The following is a 27,463-nucleotide window of genomic DNA, read 5'->3' as shown; positions in this document are numbered from 1 at the left end:
AGTTGCCTTATACCTAGTCAAACCCTTGGTCCATCTAGCCTAGTATTGTCTACTCTATGCTGACTGGCAGCAGCTCTCCAATGTTTCAGGCAATAGTCTTTCCAAGCCCTGCCTGGAAATGCCAGGGATTGAATCGGGGGTATTCTGCATGCAAGGCAAATGCTCTACCACTGACTACAGCTCCTCCATCCCCTCACAGCAGATATTATTGCAGGGCTGCTCAGCTTTGGTCCTCCTGCAGATGTTGGCCTACAACTCCCACAATCCCTGTTATTGGCCACTATGGCTGGGGATTATGGGAATTATAATCCAAACAGCTGGTGGGCCTAAACTGAGCAGGCCTGCCCTATTGTATACAAAGCAAAGCAGACACCAAAGAGGTGATTCCCTCAAGAACGTTGCCTGGTGTTTAAAAATTGAATTTATTCTGGTTTGAATTGATGGCATCATGAAAATAACATCCCTTTTAGGGCACCTTTACACAAATATCAGATGTTGCCCCTTGACATGGTAACACCAGTCACGTAGTTCCAAAAAGGCTCCTCTGAGAACATTATCAATATTTTTCACTGTAATATTTCTGAGACATGTTGGGGAAGATATTACTCCAGCACAAGTTGAATATAGGATGTATAAATACATTTTTTTATCTGTCTGAGGTGACATTGTACAATTAACCTGCTCTTAACTGTGAGATTTATTATTCTTAGAGACAGCGAACATGTTACAGCTCCAAGATGCCATTTTAATTCATTGCATAGCTATTACTATATGGCAAGCCACTCTGGCAATTTTCTCCATGCTGTCACATATATTTAAACAATAGGATTGTAGCAACAGAGCCACTACTTAGAATGACTTAAAATGGCCATATGGTGTCCATCATACAGTGGCACTCTTACCCCGGGACTTCACAGCCAAAGTCCAGGGCCTCCAAACCCAGGGGCAGAGCCTCCATTGGGTGAATGGGTTCAAAGAACCCAGGCCACCACTAATCAGGGGCCATGAGTGTGACCCCAGACACACACCATGCATCTGACATCATTATTTACATTTATATCCTGCTCTTCCTCCAAGGAGCCCAGAGCGATGTACTACATACTTAGATTTCTCCTCACAACAACCCTGTGAAGTAGGTTAGGTTGAGAGAGAAGTGACTGGCCCAGTCACCCAGAAAGTATCATGGCTGAATGGGGATTTGAACTCGGATCTCCCCGGTCCTAGTCCAGCACTCTAGCCACTACACCACGCTGGCTCTTTAAGGCAGAGAGAGTCGCTCTGGCCCATGCTGCCCAACGCAGCACGGGACGATCTCCCTTCCAAACGGGGCCATGTGTCCCCGTTTGGGAGGGAGACCACGTCCCCTGCGTCTGATGTCAGACGCAGTGGGGCGGGGCCAGAGGGCTGCAGCAGCAGCCTCACACAGGCCGCCACCAGCCTCCCTACACTGCTGTCCAAACCCCCTGGGGAGTCCCAATCCTCTTTAGTCTGTCATGAGTAGTGTGGTTGCCGCAGGCCTGCACTGTGCTGGGCAGCCGAGTGTAATTATGACCTGTTCCGGGTGCTTTAGAGACAGAGGGGGGAGTGGGCCAAGAAATATGTGAGATGGGAATATGTTAAAGGCCTTTGATGGAGCCCTCCAAAAGCCATTAGGTGTTGATGCTTAACTTGCAGTGGAGGGGGGCCTCCAGCTGGGGGTGGGTTCAAAAGGCCTTTGGGTCCAGGCTCCAGAATTACCTAGGTGCACCTCTGCCATCACATGCACATTAACTCTTGCTGCAATGTTTTATTGCAGTGCTTTGCAGCAGAAAGTCAGCAATACGAGTTAGCCTTTTGATTCCCACGCAGTTTCATTGCTTACTCTACCCTCCAATCAGTTGCCTACAGCATGGAGTAATCTGCCATCCCTTCTTCTCAGCTTTCCTCAAGCCCCTTATATATCCCCTACCTTATAGACTCACACTATCCAAATGAAATCTCACATATTAATTCACTCCTGTAAGATAGGAGCTGACCTTTTAAGCAGCACCCCTGATGAAGCAAGAATGGTCTTGAATCCCTTACCCAAAGAGGCCAAATTATGCAACTCTAAAGTTATATAAACTGTCAATTTGCCCGGGTTTACTTAATTTTCATGATGTGTTCTGCCTGAACTTTTTTTTTTGCTGCAAACTCAGAAATATGTTAGGAAGGGTCTGACTATCAAGGTGGCTCTCTTGTGAGTTGGTGGCCTCAGAAAGCAATTGCAGCACAAAGCAGTGAGTGCAGGCACTTCACCCAACCTCTCCCCACTTCACCACAGCCATTACCCATCCTGCCCTGCTGCCACTGGCCCCAGCTCCCATCCCACCTCACTGGGCCAGACATCACCCTCTTCCCTTCACTGCTGGATCAGATGCACCACTGCTGCTTGCATGCTGCCGTGTAACAGTTAGTGTGCATTCCGTGTCAGCACCAGCAGACTCATGCGCTGGCCTCTCTTCTTCGTTGCTGTGCTAGCACCAGCATCCTCTCTCTCTCTCTATTGCAGTCTCTCCCCTCCAAGCACCAGACTTGTGCAAACTTGGTGCTTGGAGGGGTGAGGGGAAAAATAGTGAGAAAGAGAGCGCTCTGGTGCTAAGTGAAGAAGAGGAGCCAACTTGGGAACCTGCCAGTGGCAGATGCACACTAACCAGTGCCTTGCAGCATGCAAAGCAGCAGCACACTCCATCCAATGTGGGGGTGGGGGCTGCATCTAGAAGCAGGAGGTTGACTTGCAAGGAGCATAGGGCAGGCCAGCGAGAGAATGGTGTAGCATCAGCACCAGCCCAGGGTGGCTCATTGCTATTAACTTCAAGTGGTGAATGGCAACAAGCTGATAATGGGGACTATAGAGGGGGAACCAACACAAGGAGTGTCAAACCTGTAGAAGGACAAAGGGCCACTTTGGAAGCAATGTGGAAAGAGCTGCAGAGCTTCCTTCCATCACCCAGACCTCCATATTCCATCAGGAGCTTCCACAAGTACTATTCATACACTTGGGATCTTATTTCAGCAATTGTGAGGATTAGAAATTCTCTTTGGGTTTTTCTTGGAAAAGGAAGTTAAAAGATTTCAAAGAATATTTTCTTCAAAAGTCATCATATTCCATGAACATTAAGCCATATTATAATCGTTGCAAACCTTATAATTTAGGGTTAAAAAAATAATTATCTTGAGGCTCATTCGTTTTTTTTAACTTTCATTTGCCTTGCCTTCATGATTTTAACATATGTTCATGTTACTGATATTCTCTTGAATAAAAAAACAGAAATGTAAACAAAGACAGAGCAAAGTAACTCACTTTTTAGTATTATTCTGTCCCCCCCACAGCTATTCCTGCCTCCTAAAGTAGAACATTGCAGAGGGGAAACTGAGCAGATACTGTATCTTGGGTTGTGTGGTTCCTAGAATCCCTCCTACATTGTTCTTTTGTCAAGGTGCATGTTTGTGAAATCAGCATGGACATCCTAGCAAAAGCTCACATGCTCATAGGCAAAACGAACGGGTTGTAGTCAAGGAAAATTAATCATGACAAGATCACATGGAAATCAGTGAGAAGTTAGGGACTTCATCGTTACTAACTTTCTTTGGATACAACCCAATAAGTTGTATCCAGATTCGGGAATTAAATTATTTGGAAATTCCACAGAAAAATAGCAGCTAAACCCAGTATAGTTCATGTAGAGAAGATATCCTCAGCAATACACTGTTTTTCTTTAATGAGAATGCACTAGTTATATACTGATTAGTAGTACATTTTGCCAACCATATTATCAATGCTATCAAAACACAGCCACTACTATGAAGTGCACCTCATTAAGAACAGCATCAAATAAATGCAAATAAAACAAAATATAATAAGTAACTCACTCAAGAGTATTTTGTTGGAAAAGAATATTAATGCATTTTATTCTGCACATCAGCTTTTTTGTTTTCTTTTAAAAACAAATACAATGGAGAACAAGAATGCCAGCTAAGGGGCTACACAGGACATCACACCTTTTTCTTCTTTCCAACTTATTGGTGACTAACACAATACAAAGGCCACTTAAAGAAGAATGAGAATGGTTCTGAGTAGAAAAATGAAATGGGGCAGCAGATCATATAAATACACTTAAAAGAAACTGATTTCTTGACAATATAGCTATCTAATGAGACATGACTATTCTGAATTATGAATATTATGAGACACAGGACAAAAATCTCAAGTATATCGTCGTTTCTCAAAACTTCAGGCAACTTAGGGTAACTGACATTCAGCCTGGGCAAATACATCAATTTTGGAAAGACAAACTTCTCCTTACACAGCTAGCCATCAGCAGGCTACAGGAGTGAGTACCACTTGTGAACATCTACCTCAACTGGTTTTTACAAATCCTTTTGCAACAAATGTTTAATGCACACATGTGCAGCTGTATGATTACTTAATTCTCAGCAACATTATGCATTCGTTTTGCAACAGCAGTAATTAAGGCAGCTCCCTTTCCACTCCCATCTTCGGACAGCATGAACGTTACATCGCAATGAGGTGCCAGCTCTTTTACCGTTTCTTGTAAGATCCTAGAAAAACTAACCAGGAAAAAAACCAGTTACAAAGCATGTCATGTTTTATATCAGGGTTACATAACTCTGGCTCTCCAACTGTTGTTGATCTACAACTCCCATCATTCCCAGCCACAGAGGCCAATAGTCAGGGATAATGGGAGTTATAGCCCAACAGTAGCAGGAAGACTGAAGTTGAGCAACCCTGTTTTACATACTGTTCCCTATTTGCTATCTAGCAAAATGTCTGTCATAATGATGGGTGAGATGTATATGGAAGGAGGGATTTGAAGTTGCAAGGACTGGGTTGGAGGATACAGTACATCTTCAGACACTTTGCACACAAAGACACATTTCACTGCTTGCAGGATGAGAACTAGGTCATCCAGTTTTAGGAGCAGAAGGCAGCCTTTGCCTTCAAGTGCAGCATTCTATTTTTTCCCATAGGAGTGAATGAAAAGCAAAAGGATGCTTGTAGGACCCTTGGTGCAGAAGCTAAACCTGCTCTCTGCCACTTAGAATAAAGTCTGTTCTGGCTCTGTTTATTAGCCACACTAAAGTATTAATACATTATATTATTGTCATATTGTTGGTAGCATATTATATCACTAGTAGGCGAGGCCCATAGTTAACACTGAGCAAAGTCATTTTGCATAGATTACACTTATAGGAAAGTTCAAGAACTTAAATATACATAATAGAATATTTTATTAATGTGCTTGCAAAAGGGAAGTAAAGAAACAGTTTGAAATTTGTAGGATTTCAACTTCATTATAGTAAATTTGAACCATAGTAAGCGAAAGGCCTTCTGCTTCTCTTGGACATGTCATCACTTTGGAATTACCGATCTGATTGAGTATTAAAAATCTGTTAAGAACCATAATAGCTAAAATATGATGGTTATATTCAGAATTTCTACTAAAAAATAGAAGAAGAAAAATATTTAAACCTTTCCCTGAGCATATTCCAGTATAAAAGGCAGTGCACTCAGCTAATTTAAGTGGCAGGATTGTTCATGCAAAATTTGGTATCTCTGTACGTAATCGAGAAGTATGATATCAGAATTTCTTTTTTAAAACTACTAAGAAAAATCCATGGAGCATTTTTTGGTGTAAAAAGTAGTACAATCAGCTAATTCAAGTGACATACACAGGATTGTGTATTCAAAATTTGATATCTGTAGGTCATCAAGAAGCATGACTATTTTGCACAAACAAATTATTCAAAATTATAATAGATTTGGTCAGTAATATATTATATTATTCATCATATTATATTATTGGTCAGACTAGAGTATGGAATGTGGGAATGTGGCTTCACATTGGCGCATATGTAGGCTCATACCTTAAACTAACACCTTTCCTCCCCCCCACAGAACTTGGTTGTGATCTGCATCAGGTTTTGGTTTCATTTGGAGGAGAGATTGCTGGTGTCTTCAGTGTTATATGTATGCTTTATTTACAAATATACAAAAGTTGAGCATCATATGGGGGCAACCAACCTGTGCTATCAGGAACTGCCCCCTCACATCAAATGCCCACTCTTGCAGCCCAAGACACCTTCAGCCAACTCTCAGCCACATCTCTCTGTTTCAGTTTGTTTCTTCTGCAAACTGCTTGCCTGCTCTAAGCTGCTTTTGTTCCTTCACACAAACCTCATAAAAGCCACTTTCCTTAATTTGGGAGTTTCCTCCAGTTCTGGTGGCTTTTCCATTCCCAAAAGATCTCGGATTACCATTGAGAAACATCAATTGGTCATTAAAGAATATTAACTAGGCATCCTGGCTAGCCAATCTGCCTAGCAAAATAACTGGCTGGCCAGCCGCCATTACAATACAACATATCAGGTTCTGAACATATACCGTATTTCAGAGAAAACGGCCAGCATTCAAACTACTGTTGCATGCACTGAAAAACAATCTGTGTGCGCAATGAGAGAGGGCTATTTTTGCTGATCTCTTCTCTCTATAGCCTACTGTGCTTCCTGGAAAAAATATTTTTAGTTAACACAGTGGGCTACTGTACTGAGGAAAGGGGAGACTGGTAAATAACTTTCCCTTTGAGTGCACTCCTCCCCCACTGAGTGCACTGGACGTTTTTGGTTTGTGCAACATTAGTCTGGAAGTGGGTCAATATATCTTGTTTTATTGCTGTAAGGTTGATCTTAGAGATTTAGGGCTGTGAAATGCTTTGGAAATTCTTGGGTGTAACATGGGATTGATTGAATAAATAAGTAAATACAGTTGAAAGCAGAACTTTTTTCAGCTCTTTATCCTGCATCCAAATTAGAATAATAGATGAACTGTTGTCATTTATGAGAACATCTTGGTTTCTTTTTACCATATTCCTATCAGCTAAGCAGAATATCTAATAAATACTCCATTTACCTTCTGGAAAATGTAGTCATTATTAGAAGCAGGGGGAGCGATACCAAGTACTCACTGTGGATGTAGTTTGTATAAGGTGCCATCCACTCCGACCGTGGTTTTGAGGTGCTCGAGATGCCTGTTGTCACGTATCTTCTCGACTACAGCAGCCAGTCCGGCACCACAGAGTTGGGCTGCTCTCTTAGAAACACAGCCACACACCTGCTTCACAACAATACTGTCATCACAAGTGCTGTCCAACCCAAGCTGTTGCAGGATCCTTCTCACCTGGAGCAGGGCAAGCCGGTCACTGTACCCCACCAAAACATAGACAGACTACTGTTAGGAAGTTGCTTTTTGCAGGAGGAGCTAAAGGTAGCCCTAAGAGTATGAGGTTGCTGCTTGCCCAGCACAAGAACAGCACATTGGGCAGTGGTGAACACTGCCTGTATAAGACAACTACACCATCCAGTTGCATTGCTGCTGGTACAATATTTTGAGTCAGAAGATGGGGGGCGTGCACGCACACACACACACACCAGTACCAGGTAGAACTGTTTGCCTTTTCCATGACTGACAGAAGTAGAATGAATTGTTAAAAACAAGCACATAAATATAGAAATGCCTCAGTTGTACAGACTTCCAATTTCCTTGATTTTTTAGTTCACAGATCAGCTTCTAGAAAAGTGGTCCTTAGTTCTCCTCTCAGAAAACCTCATTTTATTTATTACATTTATATCCCACTCTTCCTCCGAGGAGCCCAGAGCGGTTACATGGTTGTACATGGTTATCTTTATCCTCACAACAATCCTGTGAGGCTGAAAGATACATGATTGGCCCAGAGTCACCCAGTGAGTTTCATGGTTGAATGGGGATTCAAACCCGGCTCTTCCCGGTCCTAGTCCAACACTCTAACCACTACACTATGCTGGCTCCTACACTACACTAAACAATGGCACTATTGCCCTTGACCTCTTCAGGGTGTTACCAAGTTTTGGCGGGCTCTGAAGCTAAGCCCTCCACTGGGCCCCTCCAATGGCATCCAGCCTCCCCATTGGTGCCCAACCCGCTGCCTTCTCTAAAATGATGGTAAGTAAATGATGGTCTGCAGCCAAGGGGAGCAGCAGCAGCTCCTATTTCAGTGCAGCCACAGGTGGCAGCACCATTTTAGAATTCTCCCAGATGCCGCAGACCCCTAACATACATCAGCAGGGTGGGTCCTCTAGGAATTCTAAAATGGTGCTGCTGCTGCTTGAGTTGCAGGTGGTAATGCTGAAAGGGAGCTGTTGCTTCGGCCCTCCACTCCCTGCTAAGCTTGCCGGGACCCAAGAGGGGTGCTTATCAGGTTGCAGAAGATGTTCCTCTTTTAGTGCTGCTATTTGCAGCTGGGCCAATGGTGCAACAGAGTAACTTGCCCAATCAAGTGAGTCGCTCTGTCATAGTTTCCCACCCTCCCCATCTGCAAAGTGGCTTCCTCCAACATTATGGATGGAAGAAGGCAAGAGTCACTCTCTCAGCCAAACGTCGTGCCACCACTGTGAAAGTGTGGGCACTGGGCAAGTGGGTCTTAGGCCCTCCAGTGGGCCTGTGGCCCTGGACAGTGCCTGAGTTGCCCAGCTCCTGATATTAAGCCTGCATCTCTTTACTGCTTGCCCAGCACAAGTACAGCACATTGGGCAATGGTGAACCCTGCCTGTATAAGACAACTGCACCATCCAGTTGCATTGCTGCCGGTTCAATATTTTGGGCCAATCTACAAAGCTGGCCCAGCACTGCATTTTGTGAGGCATTGGCATAGCATTCACACCCCTTCCTGATAGCAATTGTACAAGAGACATTTTCACATTTGATATTTTACTACTGGAACGACTACTGGATGTGCTCCAGTTCCACTTATCCAGTATCAATTTGCTGTTAAGATTACAGCTAGACAACCCTGTAGTAGTTTACTGCTTTCCCCTTGGACTGCTTGAAAGTGACAGTGCAGATGGTTTGGGAAAAGAATATTATTTCTACTCTCCTGCTGCCCTGGGCAGAAATCATTGGATAAGACTGTCCTTTTCAAAAGTAGCTGCCTCCATACTCAGTATACCAAATGCTGCAGGGTGCCCTGGTGTTGGAGAAGGAAATCAGGAAGGCATCAAAGAGAGACAGAGATGTAATAATGGGTAACTTCAATTACCCTCACATTGACTGGGTAAATTCACATTCAGGTAATGACAGAGAGGCCAGATTTCTAGATATGTTAAATGACTGTGCCTTAGAACAGCTGGTCATGGAACCGACCAGAAAGGTCAGTTGGGCAATATTGAGTGGTGCTCAGGACCTGGTGCAAGATGTCAGTGTCGTGGCACTATTAGGGAACAGTGACCATAGTGCAATCAAATTAAGCATATATGCAAGTAGAAAGTTGCCGAGGAAGTCTAACATGGACACCCTGGACCACAGAAGAGAATGAAGTGCTTCATAAAAAGAAAGCTGAAAGGGAAAATCAGGAGGGTCAATGCATTCCAGAATGCATGGAGTTTATTAAAACCACAATAATAGAAGCCCATTCAGAATGTATATCAAAAGGAAGGAAAGTATCAGCAAGTCCAGGAGGATGCCAGCATGGCTAATAAGTAGTCAAAGAACCAATAGAAGGAAAGAAGTCTTACTTCAGAAAATGGACATCCTGTCCAAAAGAAGAGAACAGAAAGGAACACAGACACTCGCAAAAGAAATGACAAGATACAATAAGGGATGCAAAAAGAAGATTTGATGAATATAGCTAAAAGTGTCAAAGAGATTAATACAATTTCTTCAAATACATCAGAAGCAGGAAACCTGTCAGGGAGGCTGTTAGATAATTAGATGATGAGGGAGTAAAAGGGATTATTAAAAAGGGATATGGAAACTGCAGAGAAGTTGAATGAGTTCAATGCATCTGTCTTCATGACAGAGGATACTGAGTATATACATGCGCCTGATCTGAGCTTCTTAAGGATGGAGGCTGAAGAACCAAGTCAACTTGAGGCGACAAGAGATGATGTTCCAAACTGTCTTGAAAAATTAAAAATTAACAAATCACCAGAGCCAGATGACATCCACCCGGGAATTCTTAAAGAACTCAGATGTGAAATTGCTGATCTTCTTGCAAAAACATGTAATGTATCCCTACAGTCAGGCTCAGTACCAGAGGCCTGGAAAGCAGCCAATGTAACACCAGTTTTCAAGAAGGGATTGCGGAGGGTGGTTTGTCCTGGAAATTACAGGCTGGTTACCTTAATGTCTGTTATTGACAAATTGATGGGAAGTATACTTAATAGCGGGAAAATATTAAAACATATAGATGAAAGGGTCTTGCTGAAGGAGAACCAGCATGGCTTTTACAAGAGCAAGTCTTGCCTCACTAAGCTTTTGGAGTTCTTTGAAAGTGTCAACAGGCATGTGGATAAAGGTGATTCGGTTGACATAGTATTAACAATGTAAAAACATTAAAAAGCTTTTGACAAAGTTCCAAAAAGCTTTTGACAAAGACTTCTTGAGCAATCAAAGGCTCTTGAGCAAACCTAGCAGTCATGGGATAAGAGGACAGGTTCATGTGTGGATTGGTAACTGGTTGAAGGACAGGAAACAGAAGGTAGGAATAAATGGACAGTTATCACAGTGGAGGGAAGTAAGAAGCTTAGTCCCCACAAAGGATCTGTACTGAGACCAGTGCTCTTTAACTTATTCATAAATGATCTAGAAGTTGGGTAAGTAGAGAGGTAGCCAAATTTTCAGGTGACACTAAACTATTTAGGGTAGTGAAACAGATTGTGAGGAGCTCCAAAAGGATCTCTCCAAACTGGGTAAGTAGGTGACAAAAAAATGGCAAATCTAGTTCAATGTAAGCAAGTGTAAAGTGGCGGGGGGGAACCCAACTTCACATTATATACTCATGGGGTCTAAGTTGTCAATGACTGTCCAGGAGAGAGATCTTGGGGTCATGGCGGATAGCTCATTGGAAGTGTCAACTCAGTGCAAGGCAGCTGTGAAAAGGCAAATTGCATGCTAGGAATAATCAGGAAGGGGATTGAAAATAAAAATGCTAATATCATAATGCCCTTATACAAACCTATGGTGCGGCCACATTTAGGATACTGCTGCAACTGCATGCAGTTATGGTCACCGTATCTTAAGGAGGACATTGTAGAACTGGAAAAGGTGCAGAAAGGGGCAACCAAGATTATCAAGGGCCTGGAGCACCCTTCTTATGAGGCAAGACTATGAAATCTGGGGCTTCTTAGTTTGGAAAGTAAGCAACTACAGGGAGACACGATAGAGGTGTATAAAATTATGCATGGAGTAGAGAGAGTGGACACAGAGAAAAATTTATCCCTCTCTCATAATACTAGAACCAGAGATCATCCTATGAAACTGATTGCCAGGAAATTTAGAGCCAAGAAAAGGAAGTTTTTATTTTTACACAGTGCATAATTAATCTATGGAATTCTTTGCCATGGGATGTGGTGATGGCCACCAGGCTGGATGGCTTTAAAAGGGATTTCAACAGATTCATGGAGAACAGGTCTATCAATGGCTACTAGTCTGATGGCTGTGGGCCATCTCCAGCCTCAGAGGCATGATGCCTCTCAATACCAGCTGCAGGGGAGCAACAGCAGGAGAGAGGGCATGCACATACCTCTTGCCTGTGGGTTTCCCAGAGGCATCTGGTGGGCCACGGTGTGAAACAGGATGCTAGACTAGATGGGCTTTGTGCCTGATCCAGCAGGGCTGTTCTTATGTTCTAAGTATTTTTTCACACAGTGCATAATTAATCTATGGAATCCTCTGCCAGAGGATGTGGTGATGGCCACCAACTTTAAAAGGAGCTTAGACAAATTAATGAAGAACAGGTCTATCAATGGTTACTAGTCTTGATGGCTGTAGGCTAGGTGTGGGCATGGAACTGACTGGTCCAATTTGGTTCGAGTCTGGACCCAGACCGGACCGGGCCATTTTGGTCTGGCACCCCCTTGAACACCCCCCCCCCCGTTTGGTTCGGTCGGGGGGGGGGGTTTCACAAACTTTTTTTTTTAACTTACCCCCTCCAAGAGAGTTGTTGGAGGCAGCGGCACCGGGGGGGATCTGTGGATGTTCCCCCTCCCCCCTCCGGCGCAGTGGCCATTTTGAAGGCCACTGCACCTCACAATTGGCAAAAAAAACCCCAAACGGTCAGGGGGTGTTCAGTCCGAGGTCAGACCGAACAGGGGATAGTTCAGTTTGACCCAGGGGCGTAGCTAGCCCGCCGGTGGCCCGTGTGCGGCTGCGGCGGGCGCCCCGATAGCCACGCCCCCGCGTCTGATGTCAGACACGGGGGGCGTGGTCTGGGCTCCGTTCGGGAGAAGCAGCTTAACTGCTGAAGGGGCCATGCGGCCCCTTCAGCTGTTAAACAAAGGCTGGTGTGGTGTTCGCAGCACAGCCCAGGAGCGGCTCTTCCCTGCAGGGAAGAGCCACTTCTGGGCTGCATTGTGAACACAGCACCAGTCTTAGCTCTCGAAGGGACCGCGCAGCCCCCGCTCGGGAGCTAAACTACCGCACCCGCATCTGACGTCAGACACAGGGGGCGTGTCAGGGCAGCGAATGGCGGCTCCTGATTGGGCACGGCTCGGGTTCTTTGAACCTGTTCGCCCAATTATAGCTATGCCCCTGGTTTGACCCTGAATGGTTGAACCAAACCCGTTCGACGTCGAACACGTTTGACATCGAACCTGTTTGCACATCCCTACTGTGGGCTGCCTCCAGGCTCAGAGGCAGGATGCCTCTGATTACCAGTTGCAAGGGAGTAACAGCAGGAGAGAGGGCATGCCACCATCTCTTGCCTGTGAGCTTCCCAGAGGCATCTTTTAGGCCACTGTGTGAAACAGGATACTGTACTAGATAGGCCTTGTGCCTGATCCAGCAGGGCTGTTTCTTATATTCTTATACTCTCTTATTCAGGAAAAGGGCATAAAGGCTACTTTTCTTCTCTTTTGGGGGACAAAGCAAAAAGGAAAACCAATAGTTGTTACACCCCAATGAAGCAGCAGTGCAAAAAGTACAGTGTAACAGTGTTTTACTGCTGGAAACTGTTTGAGATTAAACTACTGCTGTTTAGCAGTAAGGAAGTGTTGGGGTCAAATGCAGATATTCCTGAGTGAGAAGTTAATCATCTCTGGTCCAATAATTCTACTTTCTTATTCTTACTATTTCCTTATGGGATGCAAAGGGATTTCCTTATGGGATGCAAAGGGATTTTACAGTCTCTCACACATTCAGCCTTTCTACAGCTTTGAGAAACGCACAAGATATACACAGAAGTGGCAGTCAATGGGAATACACATGTTATTAGCACAACAAATGGTCTTACCTTTCAATCTGAGACAGGAATTTGGTTTCAAATATTCCTCTGGTCCTTAGGGATTCTGAAATCTGACCTCTGAAGAGAAGTCCTTGCTTGGTCAAGTCTATCAAGATCTGCCTCACTATTTCACCCAAATACATTCCACTGGTCATTTTTTCATACCTTTTATACAAAAGGGAAATGTGGGTTTGTGCTGCATTGAGCATATTGTCAATCATGCAATACCCATGCTGTTAAATGGGCCCAGGACACTAGATAAAATTGAGTAGTTACACCCCACCTCTCTTTTAAGAAAAGAAAAGAAAGCTTGCAATGAATAGTTAATCCAAAAACAACAAAACTACAAAAAACAACAAATCACAGTCAAGGTAACAATACATTCAGATATATCAAGGGCATGGGTCCACATGGTGTTTCTGAACATTTGAATTCAGGGTAGAACTATACACAACAGCAGAAAACCTGTTTCTGAAAACATCTGCAAAGAAGGGTGGCAGGATGAGTTCAAGCGGAAAAGTGGCATCCCACTCTCAACTAGCTCTAAAATAGGATGTATACCCATATCTGGGGGGAAACAACACAGAGAAGGAGCTGCAGAGAAAAAGTGGCAAATGAGGAAAAGGTTGAGCATCCTTCTTCACACTAACCACATTTCCACTTGAAATCCCCTCCACTTTACAGGTGTTTGGTGGCAAAGTCAATTTTGAAGATACAGCTCTGGTGCCATCATGAATAGTTCTGCCCTTAGAGCCATCTGGAAGGAAACACCTCAAGTGGTGGATCCATTGTCTGAGGGAAGCGGCATGAAGATACGCACCCATGTAGCTCTGTGCCAATACAACTTATGTAGAACAGCCCTCTAGTTTTCTACGTTTCCGATTACTTCATTCTTTGGTTGCACCTCCAGAATAAATTAGCTAAATTAAGAATATACTCTTTTTTCCTCCTAATTTATCAAAGTTCAGGCAAGCTTAATTGGTCCAAAAACATTGCAATAACCAACACACCCACTTTACCTTTGTTTCCCAGGATTTAATGACCCTTCATCCACTTCTTTATCATATTTTGTCCTGAGATCATCTATGCAACCATTGTCACCAAATCCTCCCCATTCTGTATTGATACACATTCTGCCTTCACCTCCATCTACAATTTCAATATTCTTCATATCTTCCATGTAACACACATTACTGCCTGTCCCTGAAAGAAAACAAGAGGCTTGTGTGTTTCTTTGCTTAAAGTGGCAAAGTAGTTGTGAGGGAAAGCATGAAGCTGATACATGAGAAAACTTTCCCTTAAAAACATCAGAGTAATAAGGAGCGAAATTTAAGGGCTAAAGACCAGACGCAGAATGTATTAGCATGCCTCTAAGCAGTTTGTGCTGCTATGCAATGTTGTGAAACCCACGGCTAGCAAAGAGTGGAAGGACAGCAATAGCATCAGCAGCAACCTTCTTTGGGATATCTATGATTGTGTAAGGGGATTGTGCTGTTCCACAAAGACCTAGTGAACCCTCTTCTGCTAGAATTGTGAAACATCTTCTGCTAGATCAAGAACTAGTCTGGAACAGAGGTTCCTTTCTTTGCACAATGCCATTATGAAATGTCCTTATGTTACTGCAAGGATGTTATGCCAGCACTGTTCTAGTCTGGATCCTGCTCCTTGACCACAATCTCCAAAATGGCAAAAATGATGCAAGGCTGTTCAAGCATCAGTTATGAAAAGTGACTGTTCCCTGAATATAAGTTAAATTTCCTATAGGATCCCCATGCACTCATAGACTTCTTAATTTCAGGCCATGAGATTAGGGCCAAACTAGACATGGACTGCAGAGATACATTGATGCACCTCAGTTCTCATTAAAGTTTTGCAAAGAGCAGCAGTGGAGGCCCAGATCTAGAGCAAGACCATGGCATGAGGGGAGGAGGTTAACCCTTTTACATCAGGAAAGTGTGGGAAGAAATCTCCCCAAGCAACTATTAGCCCCATATTTACACATATTTAAAAACATATTTACACACATATGTACACTCTTAGAGCTTACACGTTACAGTTTGGAGCACAGTACACATCTCATACCACTAGGTGGCATCAGTGGGCTTCCTTTCTCTGCTTATAGCACTCAAATCAATACTTTCCATAATATCATTAGCTGCTACTACCACTAGCTCCTGTGATTTCTATCAAGGCCCACAAGTTTCCTCCATCAGGCACAACCAATCTGTATTGGGACGGGGGCGGGGGGCACACTATATTCTCCAGATGCTGAGGGTTTGAACTACTACTACTACTACTACTACTACTACCACCATCATCATCATTCAACCTCCTCATGGTTGGCTAAGCTCCAAAAGAAAGTTGGCCAACACCTAGTAATAAGGGTTTTACAGAAATGAAGCACATGCACTTGATTGGTACAAGATCATCATTGATGGAGAACATGACCAGAGTCAGATTGGCCTTTTCAGAATGCTCATGAAAGAGCAATAGAAAACAGGCCTATAAACTAAACACAAACACATATCTCTACAAGTTAAACTGTGAGCACAGCCGAGACAGCAGGGGAGCAGTTAAGGACCCGCGTGCCTCATTCTTAAAGCTACCACTCCCCCGCCATGGCCTGAAACCATTAGTGCACATCCCTACCAGCAACACACACAACTCATCTCCAGAACTCTTACTATAGCCACAAACAGTGGCTGACTAGTAAGCCAAGCCAACATTTGTGGACCCCTGCTCATTCTTCTCCATCACAGTGCTAATCTTCACTGATGGCCTATCAAGTTGACCCACATTCTGTTTTCACAGAATTTTAGCATATAGTCTTATTGTTAGTTACGGTCATAATTCTGTCATCTACTGGAACATCCATACACAGTTTTTAGTTATACTGTATTCTATTTACCTGCAATAAGGCCAATTTCACAATTAGGGTCTTCATAACCACAAGTCATCATTGTCCCAACAGTGTCATTAACCACTGCTACAATATCCAAATCAAATTCCTGCAACAGAAAACTCATTATGGATGTGTCAGGAGTAGGAAAGACACCACAGTGTGTTAGATGGAAAAGAGATGGACAATTTGTTCTGCACCAAGGACTGATTGATTGATTGATTAAGTGCCATCAAGTCGGTGTTGACTCTTAGCGGCCATATAGTCCACCAAGGACTAGTTACACCAAAAATGCATCATGAGGATATGCTCATTCACATACTTATTCATATATAGTTTAAATCACTGACGTAACATTTTCAATATTCTACAGTCTTGTTATTCTGAAACAGGAAACCTTTATTGTGCACAAGTGTGAGTCAGCTCTCAAAATGTTGTTTTAGAAGTAATGAACACAATTACAAAACAAAGAAACTGTGTTCCTTTTAACTTAATTATTCTTCACATTGCTATTATTGTTCGTACTATAATGCCATCAATAGGCATGGACTTTTATAGAGTAATGACAAGTCTCAAGCCTGGGGCTATCTAACATTTGACACAGTAGAGGCAAAAAAAGGAAGAGGGGAACATCTCAACAACATTTCCCCTACAGCCATGTGGTCTAAAAAGTATGATGTTGAATGTATGATGGAATTCTCATTGTCTTGCAACATGCCCAGATCCTTGTCTGAGAAGAACATAGTGAGGATTATGTCATTCATTGATCCTCAACGGGGAAAGAATATGCATTCAGATTAGTTATAGATACTTGGTTTCAGTAGGGAATAAGGAATAAGAAGTTGTGCCAGATACTTCACTAGGAAGGGGAGTTTTTGAGGAGGGATTTAAAGGAAGAGGGGCAGCATCCCGCACATGTTCCACCAGGCATAAGGGGCAACATGGGAGAAAGAGCAATATCATTTGGGGGAGCAAAAGACTTTTGGGAACCAGTATTCAACCCTTCCTCAAAAGGAGCTCCGGGCAGTATACACGAGGTTATCCATTTTATTCTCACAACCATCCATGAGAGGGGTGAGACTACAACAGGGCTACACAACTTCCTTCCAGCTGTTATTGGGCTACAACTCCCATCATCCCCAGCTGCAGTAGCCCATAGTTAGAGGTTATAGGAGTAGTAGTCTAACCAAGATGGCCAAAGTTGTGCAGCTCTGGGTGACAATCAGAGGCACTCTTACCCTTATTGGGGCCAAAGTCCAGGGCCTCAACACCCCCTAGGGGCCCCCAAATCATCTTTAGTCTGCCCTGGTACACCACTCAGGTGTACCCAGAGTTTGTACCCTCAAGAACCTATGTGTTAAAAAATTATTTAACGTGGGGGGGGGTAGTGGGGGAGAGGTAGCCGGGGGGGAGGGGGCTCCAAAGGCCTTTAGGCCCAGGCTCCAAGATTACCTAGGTGCACCTCTGGTGATGATATATTATTGTCAAGTACATCATTCTGGAACTCCAGAACAGCTCGTGCTTTCCTGCATACCATTCCCTGGTTTCTAATCCTTTAAGCCATGTTTTCAAACACATTCTCAGCATTTCCCCTACAGCCATGTGGTCTAAAAAAGTATGATTTTAAATGGAATTCTCATTTTCTTGCTACATGCCCAGATCCTTGTCTGAGAAGACCATAGTGAAGATTATGTCATTCATTCAAACAACATGGAATAGAATCAGAACACATTCAAATTAAAAATGAAACATGGATTACATGGAGCTACATTTGGATAACTGAGGTTCAGGTAAGGCATGTGCTACTACTTACATTCCTTCGTTTAATAGCTTCTCTTAACATATCCACAACATCCTCTCCTTCACAGTCTGTTGCCTTGAAACCTTTTGTCCATCCAACAAGAGCTCCCTAGTGTGGGCAATAATAAAAATGACAACTGAAAGTTGTTTACCAATTACCATTAAAATAGGTGGATCACACCTTCAATATACTTGCTTGCTTCAATATACTACAAGCAATTAACTGAACTTAATGAGATTCAGTTAATCATGACTAATATTGTCTCATTTATTTAAACAGCACTTAGTCATGACTAGACCAGTTTGGATCCTGCTCTACATATTAAGGAGAAAGTTTAAATACCTAGATGCTACTTCCTGCCAGAGGGTGAGCAGGACAACCACAGTATTGCCTTCCATCTGGCAGATCTGCCATCTTGGTTCAAGAATGCAGCCACTCAAAGTAGAGAGAACACTCCTTTGTAACACATCTCATAGATAAAAACCAAATTCAAAGCACATGGGAGTCCTCTAGGACCCTAACACAGATATATATATATTTTGCTGATCTGCCATGTTTCAAGATGGCGGCCACTCAAAGTATAGACAACACTCTTTTGTAATCCATCTGCCGATAGTCCTATACAAACCAAATTCACAACACATGGGGGGAGTCACCATGTTGAAAGAAGCAGAAATTAGGCTCCAGTAGTTCCGCTTACAACTACCTGTTATTTAATGCAATATTGATTTCATAGTCAATGATAAAGCCTACAATAAAACTCTGGGACTGGGCCCAATAGAGAAGGACAGGATAAAAATTAAGCAAGATCTGTAAAGATTAAGCCAATTTACAAGAGGAAACAAAACAACATGCTAAGCCAGATTCCATGCATTCCTCTTACCTTATCAATACTTGCTTGCCTGCAGGGGAAAGAAAATGTAAAACCAAGAGGGAGCCGTGCACCCTTAATGCCCATGTACTCCAAAAAGTCTGCAATGCACTGGACTATGTGATCAAACAGCTGGAAGGAAGGAAGGGAGGGAGGGAGGGAGGCAATATTTTAAACCAGTATTTTCATACAATTTGGATCAACAAAAATAATGGAATAACTGGTTTGTTTGAATTTACCTCTTCTCCTGTTCCTTGCATAATTTCTAAAGGAATGGCAAATATTTTATTGTACATTCGGACTGATTTGCTTCTTCCACTTCTGATTTTTACAAGCAAAACCCTAAAATTTGTTCCACCGAGATCAAGGGCAAGGAATTTCCCCTTCTCTGCAACAGAAAGTCAATTCATATTTTACTAAAATCCTGCTTAACTATCAAACATAAAGGCTCTCTTTACCTGTGGCACTTTAAACACAGGAGTTCCTATAATCGCAAAAACCCTCTCTTTAATTACACATTCTATAGCTTTTATGCCAAATTTACTCCAGTATCCAACAAATTCTAATTTACACCACAAAGCATTAATACTTATAAACATACAGAATTTGTAACAGCACCACAAGTAAAAAGGGACAGCCTTTCACAGAAAAACACAAGGATAGTAAATTACTCACAACTATGAATTTGAAGGGCAAGTACCATTCAGCACAATTGCTGCTTAGCACTTCTGAACATCAGATATTAAGTTCCAAAATGTGATTCTAAGGACTTGTCCTGAAATACCTATACTGTATTGTGCATACATAGGAAACAATATAGGAGGCTGCCTTGTACCGAGTCAGAACCTTGGCTCATCTAGCTCACTGTTGTGTACGTTGACTGATTGGCCACAGCTCCCCAAGGCTTCAGACACGGATCTTTTCTGGCCCTGACTGGAGATGCCAAGGCAGGGATTGAAACTGGGACCTTCTGCCTGCAGAGCATGTGCTCCACCATTGAGCACCATCCCATCACTTCTGGTGGTGAATCCTTGCCACGTGTCAGGGAAGAGGGGAAGTTAGCCATGGGGCAAATTTCTACCCTCTTGTGTAGCCTTAACTATCACTCACTCTCAGGAAACTTGGTATCCGGGGGGAAACTTCATTAAAAAAATTGTTCCATGCTAACTTTTCAAAGACACGATGACTCTCATCACTTTAAAAACCAAAACACACATTCAGATGTAGCATACTGCATATACTGAGCAGAATTATGTGCTTTTATGGGCCCCTACCTGTTCCATCTGGAGTTCCACAAACAAACGTCGGCAGCATTTTCACAGTGGCTGTAGGCTGGGCTTCCTTCTTCAGGCCATACTCCAACTCTGCCCTCATTTTGGTTTTCACACCTATGAGGTTCTCTTCGGTTAATGTGAAATATGCCAAGGCCTCGTCTATCTGTTTGCGCTGAGATAGCAGTCTGTACGCAACTGCAGTTACCATCGCAGCCCCCTTCCCGCTGCCACTCTCAGAGAGCAGAAATCGAACATCGCAGTTTGGGACTAGCTTCCTAACAACTTTATGGAGACGCTTAGCATACCTAAACAAAACAGCACTTTAAGTCCTTCCAAATACTATTTAGAATAAATTTTAAATATATAACATTAAATATAATTGCAATCTCTGACCATTTTTAAAAAGTCTTTAAAGATGCATCTGTTCACCCAGGCTTTTAACTGATACTGTTTTGATTGTTTTTAATGTTGTTTTAGAATATTGTTTTAAAAATTTAAATTGTTGTGTGTTAGATTTCTTGTTTTTGTTTTTAACTAATGTTTTAATGTTTTATCTTGTTGTAAACCGCCCAGAGATGTAAGTTTTGGGCGGTATAAAAATATGTTAAATAAATAAATAAAAATAAAAAATAAATACAAGCAGTCCACATCACCTTCATAGCACATGGCAATATCATGACCCAACTGAAAGCAGTCTTCCAACAATGATTTATACCAACTTCAGTGCATATTTTTGTTGTAAACCACCCAGAGACGCAAGTTTTGGGCGGTAGAAAAATATGTTAAATAAATAAATAAAATAAAATAAATATTTCAACAGGAGATGTAACAAGCTGTACATATGACATTCAAGTACATCGCAAAAATTCTTAGCACCAACTGCTGACAATCTGTGAAAAAGCCATGGAGAAAGTGTGTCTTTCTGTACTACTTTTATTCTAACTTGGAAAAGACACCACTTTTTCACAGTTGTCAGCAGAGGCATTAAGTACTTATGCAGCATACCTGAATGTCATATGGAGATGGTTCATTACATCGCTTGTCAACATTTGCACTGAAGCTGGAATAAGTCGCCATCTGAAAGAATCTGAGCAAATCCTTTTGACAATAGCATCTGTGCACCAAGTTCACTCTGCAAGAGCACAAGAAAAGGTAAAGTGAGTGTCACACAGGTTTCTCTGGAGATATTCTACGCCTGATCATTTTTCTGAATCTCCACAGGTTCTTTATTTAGGCTAGCTTTTCCTGATCTGGGCTGACTTTTAAAAAATAAATAAATTTTAGTATACTTGTAGTCTTATTTGGTCCGAATAGGCATTGTTTTTCATTTTAAAATAATAATCCATTCTGAACTCTAGGCATGGGGCAGGCTATAATGTGAAAATAAACAATGTTGAAGCCCCAGCTTTTTACCTCCACTCATTTTAAATGAACCTGACCAAATCTGATTGCATTTTTTTTTCTTAACTCCTTTCCATCTTTTAAATTTAAATGGATTTTTAAAATTAAATATCAGCAAATAGGCAATGTTATACAAAAACATAGTAAGAATCTTGGCTGGACCAGAATGATGGCCCACATAGCCATGCATTGTATCCCAAATATTGGCCAGCTAAACATCTCACAAGCAGGGCGTTATAATAATAATGGCCATTACCTCTGATCTCAGTATCCAGTAAGTTACAAACAGCTATCATGGTTAATAGATACTGATAGGCTGTGGATTGTCCAAACCAGTGGTTCTTAATATGGGGTCTGCCAGATGTCGCTGAACTACAACTCCCAGCATCCCCAGCCACAATTGTTGGGAGTTGTAGTTCAGCAACATTTGGTAGAGCCCACGTTAAGAATCACTGCTCTAGATCTTTTTCACAGTTATTTATGCTAGTAGCCATTACGTTTGTGGACATGTGCATAGAATTAAATAAATTGCCATATACAGGTGAATAATGGTGGTTTCTCCCTCTGGGAAGGGTGACAACACTTACTGAGGGTGTGTCTTGTAGAGTGTTCCGTCCATGCCAACAGTTGTTCGGAGCCTTGTCAGTTTTTTATTTTCACGAAGGCGTGTCAGTATTGCTGCTAAGGCCGCAGCACAGAGGTTTGCTGAGCGGAATGAAACAATAGTGCAGACATGTTGAACGGCAATGCAGTCGTCTTCGGATGGGCTCAGACCCAGTTCTATCAAAATCTCTTTAGTATTGCTCAGGCCTTCTTTATATCTAACCCAAAACAAAGGAATCAGAAACATGACAAGAGATGCCATTGCAGAGGGTGGAGGTGGGGGTCAACATTCATCTATGTGTTGTATACAACCAGTGTGTATAGGTGGCGGCCAGATCCCAGGGTTTGACCTGAAGTTCTGGGGTTTTAGCCTTATTTTCAGAGGCCCACATTTTGTGCAGGCTTATGCCAACACTTCTGATTTGCCATTCTTCCTCCCCATTACTTTCAATCGCCACTCATGGACATCAGGGTCAGGCAGCATCTTCCCCCTACCTGCCAGCCAGGTGTTGTCTTCTGCCCTCATTATTTATTGTTTCTCTTTGTAAACCGCCCTGAGCTATTTTTGGAAGGGTTAGGGATAATAATAATAATGATGATGATGATGATGATGATGATGATGATGTCTGGATAAAACAGACCAGTCAATAACACCTGTCTGACTATGTAAACAAGAAATAACAACAACAACAGCCAAAAATTGGTGGGACCATAAAATTGAAAAAGTTGTAGAAAATGAAGATGCAAAAATATTATGGGACTTCCGACTACAGACAAACATCTGCCACACAATACACCAGATATAACTGTAGTCAAGAAGAAAGAAAAACAAGTCAAAATAGTCGACATAGCAATACCAGGGGATAGAAGAAAAAGAAATAGAAAAAAATCACAAAACACAAAGATCTACAAATTGAAATTGAAAGGCTGTGGCAGAAAAAGACCAAAATAATCCCAGTGGTAACTGGCGCCCTGGGTGCAGTTCCAAAACAACTTGAAGAGTACCTCAACACCATAGGGGCCACAGAAATCACCATCAGCCAATTACAGAAAGCAACTTTACTGGGAACAGCCTATATTTTGCGACGATATCTATAACAACCAACAGTATTGATGATAAAATTCAGCCATCCCAGGTCCTTGGGAAGGACTCGATGTCTGGATAAAAACAAACCAGTCAATAACACCTGTCTGACTGTGTAAATAAGAAATAATAATAATAAGGTGACACTAGACTCCACCCCATCCTACTAAACTCTACTCCAGCAATGCCAGGCACCTCCCACTTCACTTCCAGGCTTCATTCCCTACATTTCATGGTCTCAGCCACAGGAGATCTGGCAACCCCAAGTGTGCAGTCCAGACACACATTCATTCCTGAAATTCAATCATAAATGGCTTTAACTATTGGATGGATGGATGGATGGATGGATGGATGGAGTGCCTGCTCCCTCTGCCCCTACATCAGTGGCATAGGAAGGGCAGAGAGATCCCATGTTCAGTGGATGAACACAAGTGTCCCCCCACAGTGGGACATGTGTGCCCTAGCAGCGCACCCCCTGCTCACCATGGGCAGCATCTTGCTGCTGCTGCTCTTGTCACCCTGCACTGCTGCCACTCCTGCCACCTGCGCTGCCACTCCTGATGCCTGCCACCACTTTCCAGCCCGCTTCTGGGCCAGTCAGAAGCAGGTAGACCCCCTTCCTGCTTCTAACAGGCCCAGGCTGGAAATGGAGGGCTCACGTATGTCCTGTCGCAGACACAGAGCCCTCCATTTCCAGCTGGCTCCTGGGCATGCTGGCAAGCAGCAAGAGTGGGGGACAGACAGGCGGGCAGGTGGGTGGGCGCAGCTAGCTGGCAGGAAGGAGCAGGTAAGCAAGGTGGCCTTCAGACCCCAGGCAGCTCACCTACAGAGGATGCCTTGGAATGTCGATAGCTTTGTCCCTGCCCTACATAATAGCATCCCTGAGTACGGCCTCTGCTTGCACCACTGGACCTGCCTAGGACTTCTGTGAGGCTGTCACAGCAGGCAGCTAGAGGTGAAGATAGACTGCTGAACAGCTGTCCAGCAATCCGTCTCAGTGCTCATACAGATCACAGCAGAATGGAAGTCAACTAGTTGCACTTACAGAAAATTATCTGATGAAGAGACAAAAATATCTTACTTTTCCATAGCAGCTACATGTTTTGTTTCAACCTTGCCCTTGGTACAGAGAGCTGTTGATAACTTCCCATTAAAAAGTAAGCCTTCTCTTGCCATTTTCAGAAGAATAAGTCTTACAAGTTCTCCTAAATACAAGCCACTAACCATCTTCTCAAATCTGTCATCAAACAAAAACAGTAAACAGTTGTGAGTGAATGTGTTTTTTTAAATTATAAACCATTGATATTACTGAACTGATGTATATAAACCGAGACATATATAGACCAAGAAAAACGGTCAATAATGACCTGCATTTCAAAAAATAACAAATAATGTAATGACATCCATTGGAAATACAGCAACTTTAATTCTGAAGTGCTCTTGCACAAGCAGAAAGCACCTCTGCTTGCTCAAGGAGAGTAGATTTTCACTAATTCCTGCCTTTTGGCTGCTGCCCCCCATAACACTTACAGTCCTGTTGCATGAGTCCCCAACCCCCCAGCAGCAGATTTTCAAGGAACACAGTGGGATTCAGAGTGAAGGGGAAGGCAAGTAAGTCCCATCCTGTGAATTTGTTCTATTCATAGAAGGAAAGTTAGCATTCAAGCCACTGTTTGGGAAGCTGCCCATTGTTTGGGCTACTGTGAATAATGTGGAAGCCTTTTCGTATTATATGCATCAGCCCAAATGCTTCATGAAACAACTTCTTTCCTCTTGGCCAGAAAAATGCTCTCCCCAGAGGGCAGCTGATGCTAGCACATGTGCACTGCACATTGCTATCAGGAATATTCCCAGGTGGCATGAAAGAAGTGCAGATATTCAACCCTCACCTGTATCAAGTTGTTGGGGATTTGTTGTGGTTCAGGGGGGAGGGCAGCTAGTTACACACAGAAGGAGATATTAAGCAAGGCCTCCCACATAAAGGGATTATGTTTTTGTCTGGTTCAAACACTGTGGATACAGGGATTAATATGTGAAAGTATATGGCTTACAATCAGGTCTGTCAATCTATAATAATCCTATGCAGACATTATACAAAACGGGGATGCTGTATTTGCATACCGCATACCAAGAATGTACTTGGAAGCTCTGTCCCCACACCAACTCATTCTGAAACCCCACCTCCTGCTCTCCATGCTGAACAGCATTTGTTTGAAGCTGTACACAAGGAGGAGAGATCCTGCTCATGTAGTGGGATGCTGCTGGGGTGTGATGTGAAATACTATGGAAATCAAAGACAGGATTTCAAAGAGCGTGTCTGTGTTGGCGATGGACTTCCAGTGCATCAGTCTATCCTAATAACCACTAGGGGCATTGGGAGTAGAGATAGTGAGTAAGGGTCTCCCTAACTGCTCTACCTGTCTCTACTCTATGACCCCTAAACTGACTCTTCCACACTTCCTGTTCTGAGTCACAATCCTTCCTTTCCTCCTAGAGAGAAGATGGAAACATATCTCTCTCTCTCTCTCTCTCTCTCCTTACCTATTCATTATGTAGTCCTTTAGATTAGTTTCAGGTCTTTCCTATCCAAGTGTACTTAACCAATAAGTACTTAGTATTTAGTTCTACAAGAATCTCCATGTGTTTTTCTCTAAATAGTTGCAGTAAGAAAACCATCCTCTGCTACCCACTCTGTAACTGGATCGTGTGCCCATTCCTTAGTGCTCTGCTGTTTTACCCACTGGGGTAAAAATTAACAACCTCTAACTTAATCCCTCTAAAAAATTAATCCCTCTAACAAGGATTCCCAAATGTTGTTGACTACAACTCCCATAATCCCCAAGCAAAAGCCATTGTGTTTGGGGATTCTGGGAGCTGTAGTCAACAACATCTGGGAATCCCTGTTAGAGAGAACACTGATCTGTTCAGGAGCAGAGTTTTCAAGTGTCTCTTGGGGATGCCATATGCAAATACAGAGTCCTCACTTCTTATAACTTCTGGACTATTATCTGAGCAAGATCCAAAAAACAGGAAAAAGTTTATGTCAACTTCTCTTGGAGACATATGCAACAGGTATATGCATCTTAAGAAGGGTGAACACAGAGCTTCCAATAATGGACCTCCTCATTGGGGGTTTTGGGCATATTATTATTATGCCATCTTCTGCTCAAATATGCTTCTCCCAAGTCCTCCGAAAACACAATGCTCTACCACCATATATATTGGCAGCTGAGCTTACTCAGTACTTCTCTTCCAATGGAGTTAATGATTATTTAAAGACTGTACACATACCTAACAGTTATGTTATCAGAAAGAAGCCATATACCAAATCAGTGACACAACTTACAATTGTTTTCCAGGATTAATAGACCCCAAGTCAATCTCCTTGTCAAACTCTGTCCTGATATCATCCAGTGATGCATCATCTCCAAAGGCTCCCCATTCAGTATTAATGCACATCCTTCCTTCATCACCTTCCACTAAGTCTATGTTGCTCATTTCTTCCATGTAGCAAGCATTTGTGCCTGTCCCTGAATTCATCAGATTCAAGTTGGGGAGGAAGCAACAGAGATTTTTAAACAGCTATGTGGTTCCAAAAATGCCCCCAGCTAAGAATGGACCTGTGCTGTTTCAAAGAAAAATAATGTTATTTGCTTCTGTTTTGCAACACCTATCATAGACATCCATGTATATGTGGTAACAATTCTCGAATCCTCACTGTAGAATCCAGAGGTAAGAGTTGTGGTATGCAAGGACAAGACAGTGGAGCTGAATCAGGAATATTAACGGTTTAATGAGACAGATATTATTTTACAGAGAGGTAAGTGCAGTCTGCTTTCAGTGCTCTTGCTGTTGGCTGTTTGTTAGCCCTGCCTCTACTCCAGGACTGGAATAAAAATAACTAAAGCACCATTTCAAAGCTGGCCTGGTTTTGGATTAACCAAAAACAGCACACTCACTTTAGCAGCTTAATTCTGCCTCTTATAAAATGATATAGGATTACCAATAATTACACCAACTTCGCATCGCTGATCATCGTATCCACAGGTCATCATTGTCCCCACTGTGTCATTCACCAAAGCCAAGACATCTACATCAATGTCCTAATGGAGGAAAATGCAACATAGAAATCAGTAAGGTTAAAATGAGACCTATTCAGATCCTTATCATCATCATCATGCAATACTATTTCAGTTAAATATATGCCTAGCAGCATCTTATGCAAATAATTCATCAAA

The 27,463-nt window shown here is 42.7% G+C and overlaps 1 protein-coding gene across 3 annotated transcripts in view; it reads right to left on the bottom strand.

The window, feature by feature from the left end:
- Window positions 1-3,900: 3,900 nt before the first annotated feature.
- The window catches only part of LOC128351707 (hexokinase HKDC1), a 45,857-nt gene continuing 22,294 nt past the window's right edge, over window positions 3,901-27,463 (bottom strand). For 2 of the 3 annotated variants that reach the window (XM_053311467.1, XM_053311466.1), the window contains exons 6-18: window positions 27,229-27,328; window positions 26,572-26,755; window positions 24,307-24,462; window positions 22,126-22,359; window positions 20,138-20,442; window positions 19,103-19,251; window positions 18,876-18,995; window positions 18,005-18,100; window positions 16,201-16,300; window positions 14,312-14,495; window positions 13,302-13,457; window positions 7,005-7,238; window positions 3,901-4,590 (exon numbers count right to left, since the gene is read on the bottom strand). In XM_053311467.1, coding sequence (XP_053167442.1) covers window positions 4,446-4,590; window positions 7,005-7,238; window positions 13,302-13,457; window positions 14,312-14,495; window positions 16,201-16,300; window positions 18,005-18,100; window positions 18,876-18,995; window positions 19,103-19,251; window positions 20,138-20,442; window positions 22,126-22,359; window positions 24,307-24,462; window positions 26,572-26,755; window positions 27,229-27,328 — 2,163 coding nt within the window. In that variant the 3' untranslated portion in view covers window positions 3,901-4,445. Of the gene's footprint in view, window positions 4,591-7,004; window positions 7,239-13,301; window positions 13,458-14,311; window positions 14,496-16,200; window positions 16,301-18,004; window positions 18,101-18,875; window positions 18,996-19,102; window positions 19,252-20,137; window positions 20,443-22,125; window positions 22,360-24,306; window positions 24,463-26,571; window positions 26,756-27,228; window positions 27,329-27,463 lie in introns of those variants that run through there. The other variant, XM_053311468.1, reaches the window with a different exon arrangement.

Source organism: Hemicordylus capensis, chromosome 3 (assembly GCF_027244095.1).
Source record: "Hemicordylus capensis ecotype Gifberg chromosome 3, rHemCap1.1.pri, whole genome shotgun sequence".
Classification (NCBI taxonomy): Eukaryota; Metazoa; Chordata; class Lepidosauria; order Squamata; family Cordylidae; genus Hemicordylus; species Hemicordylus capensis.
The sequence above is the reverse complement of the archived record's forward strand: the minus strand, read 5'-3'. Positions and strand labels throughout refer to the sequence as shown.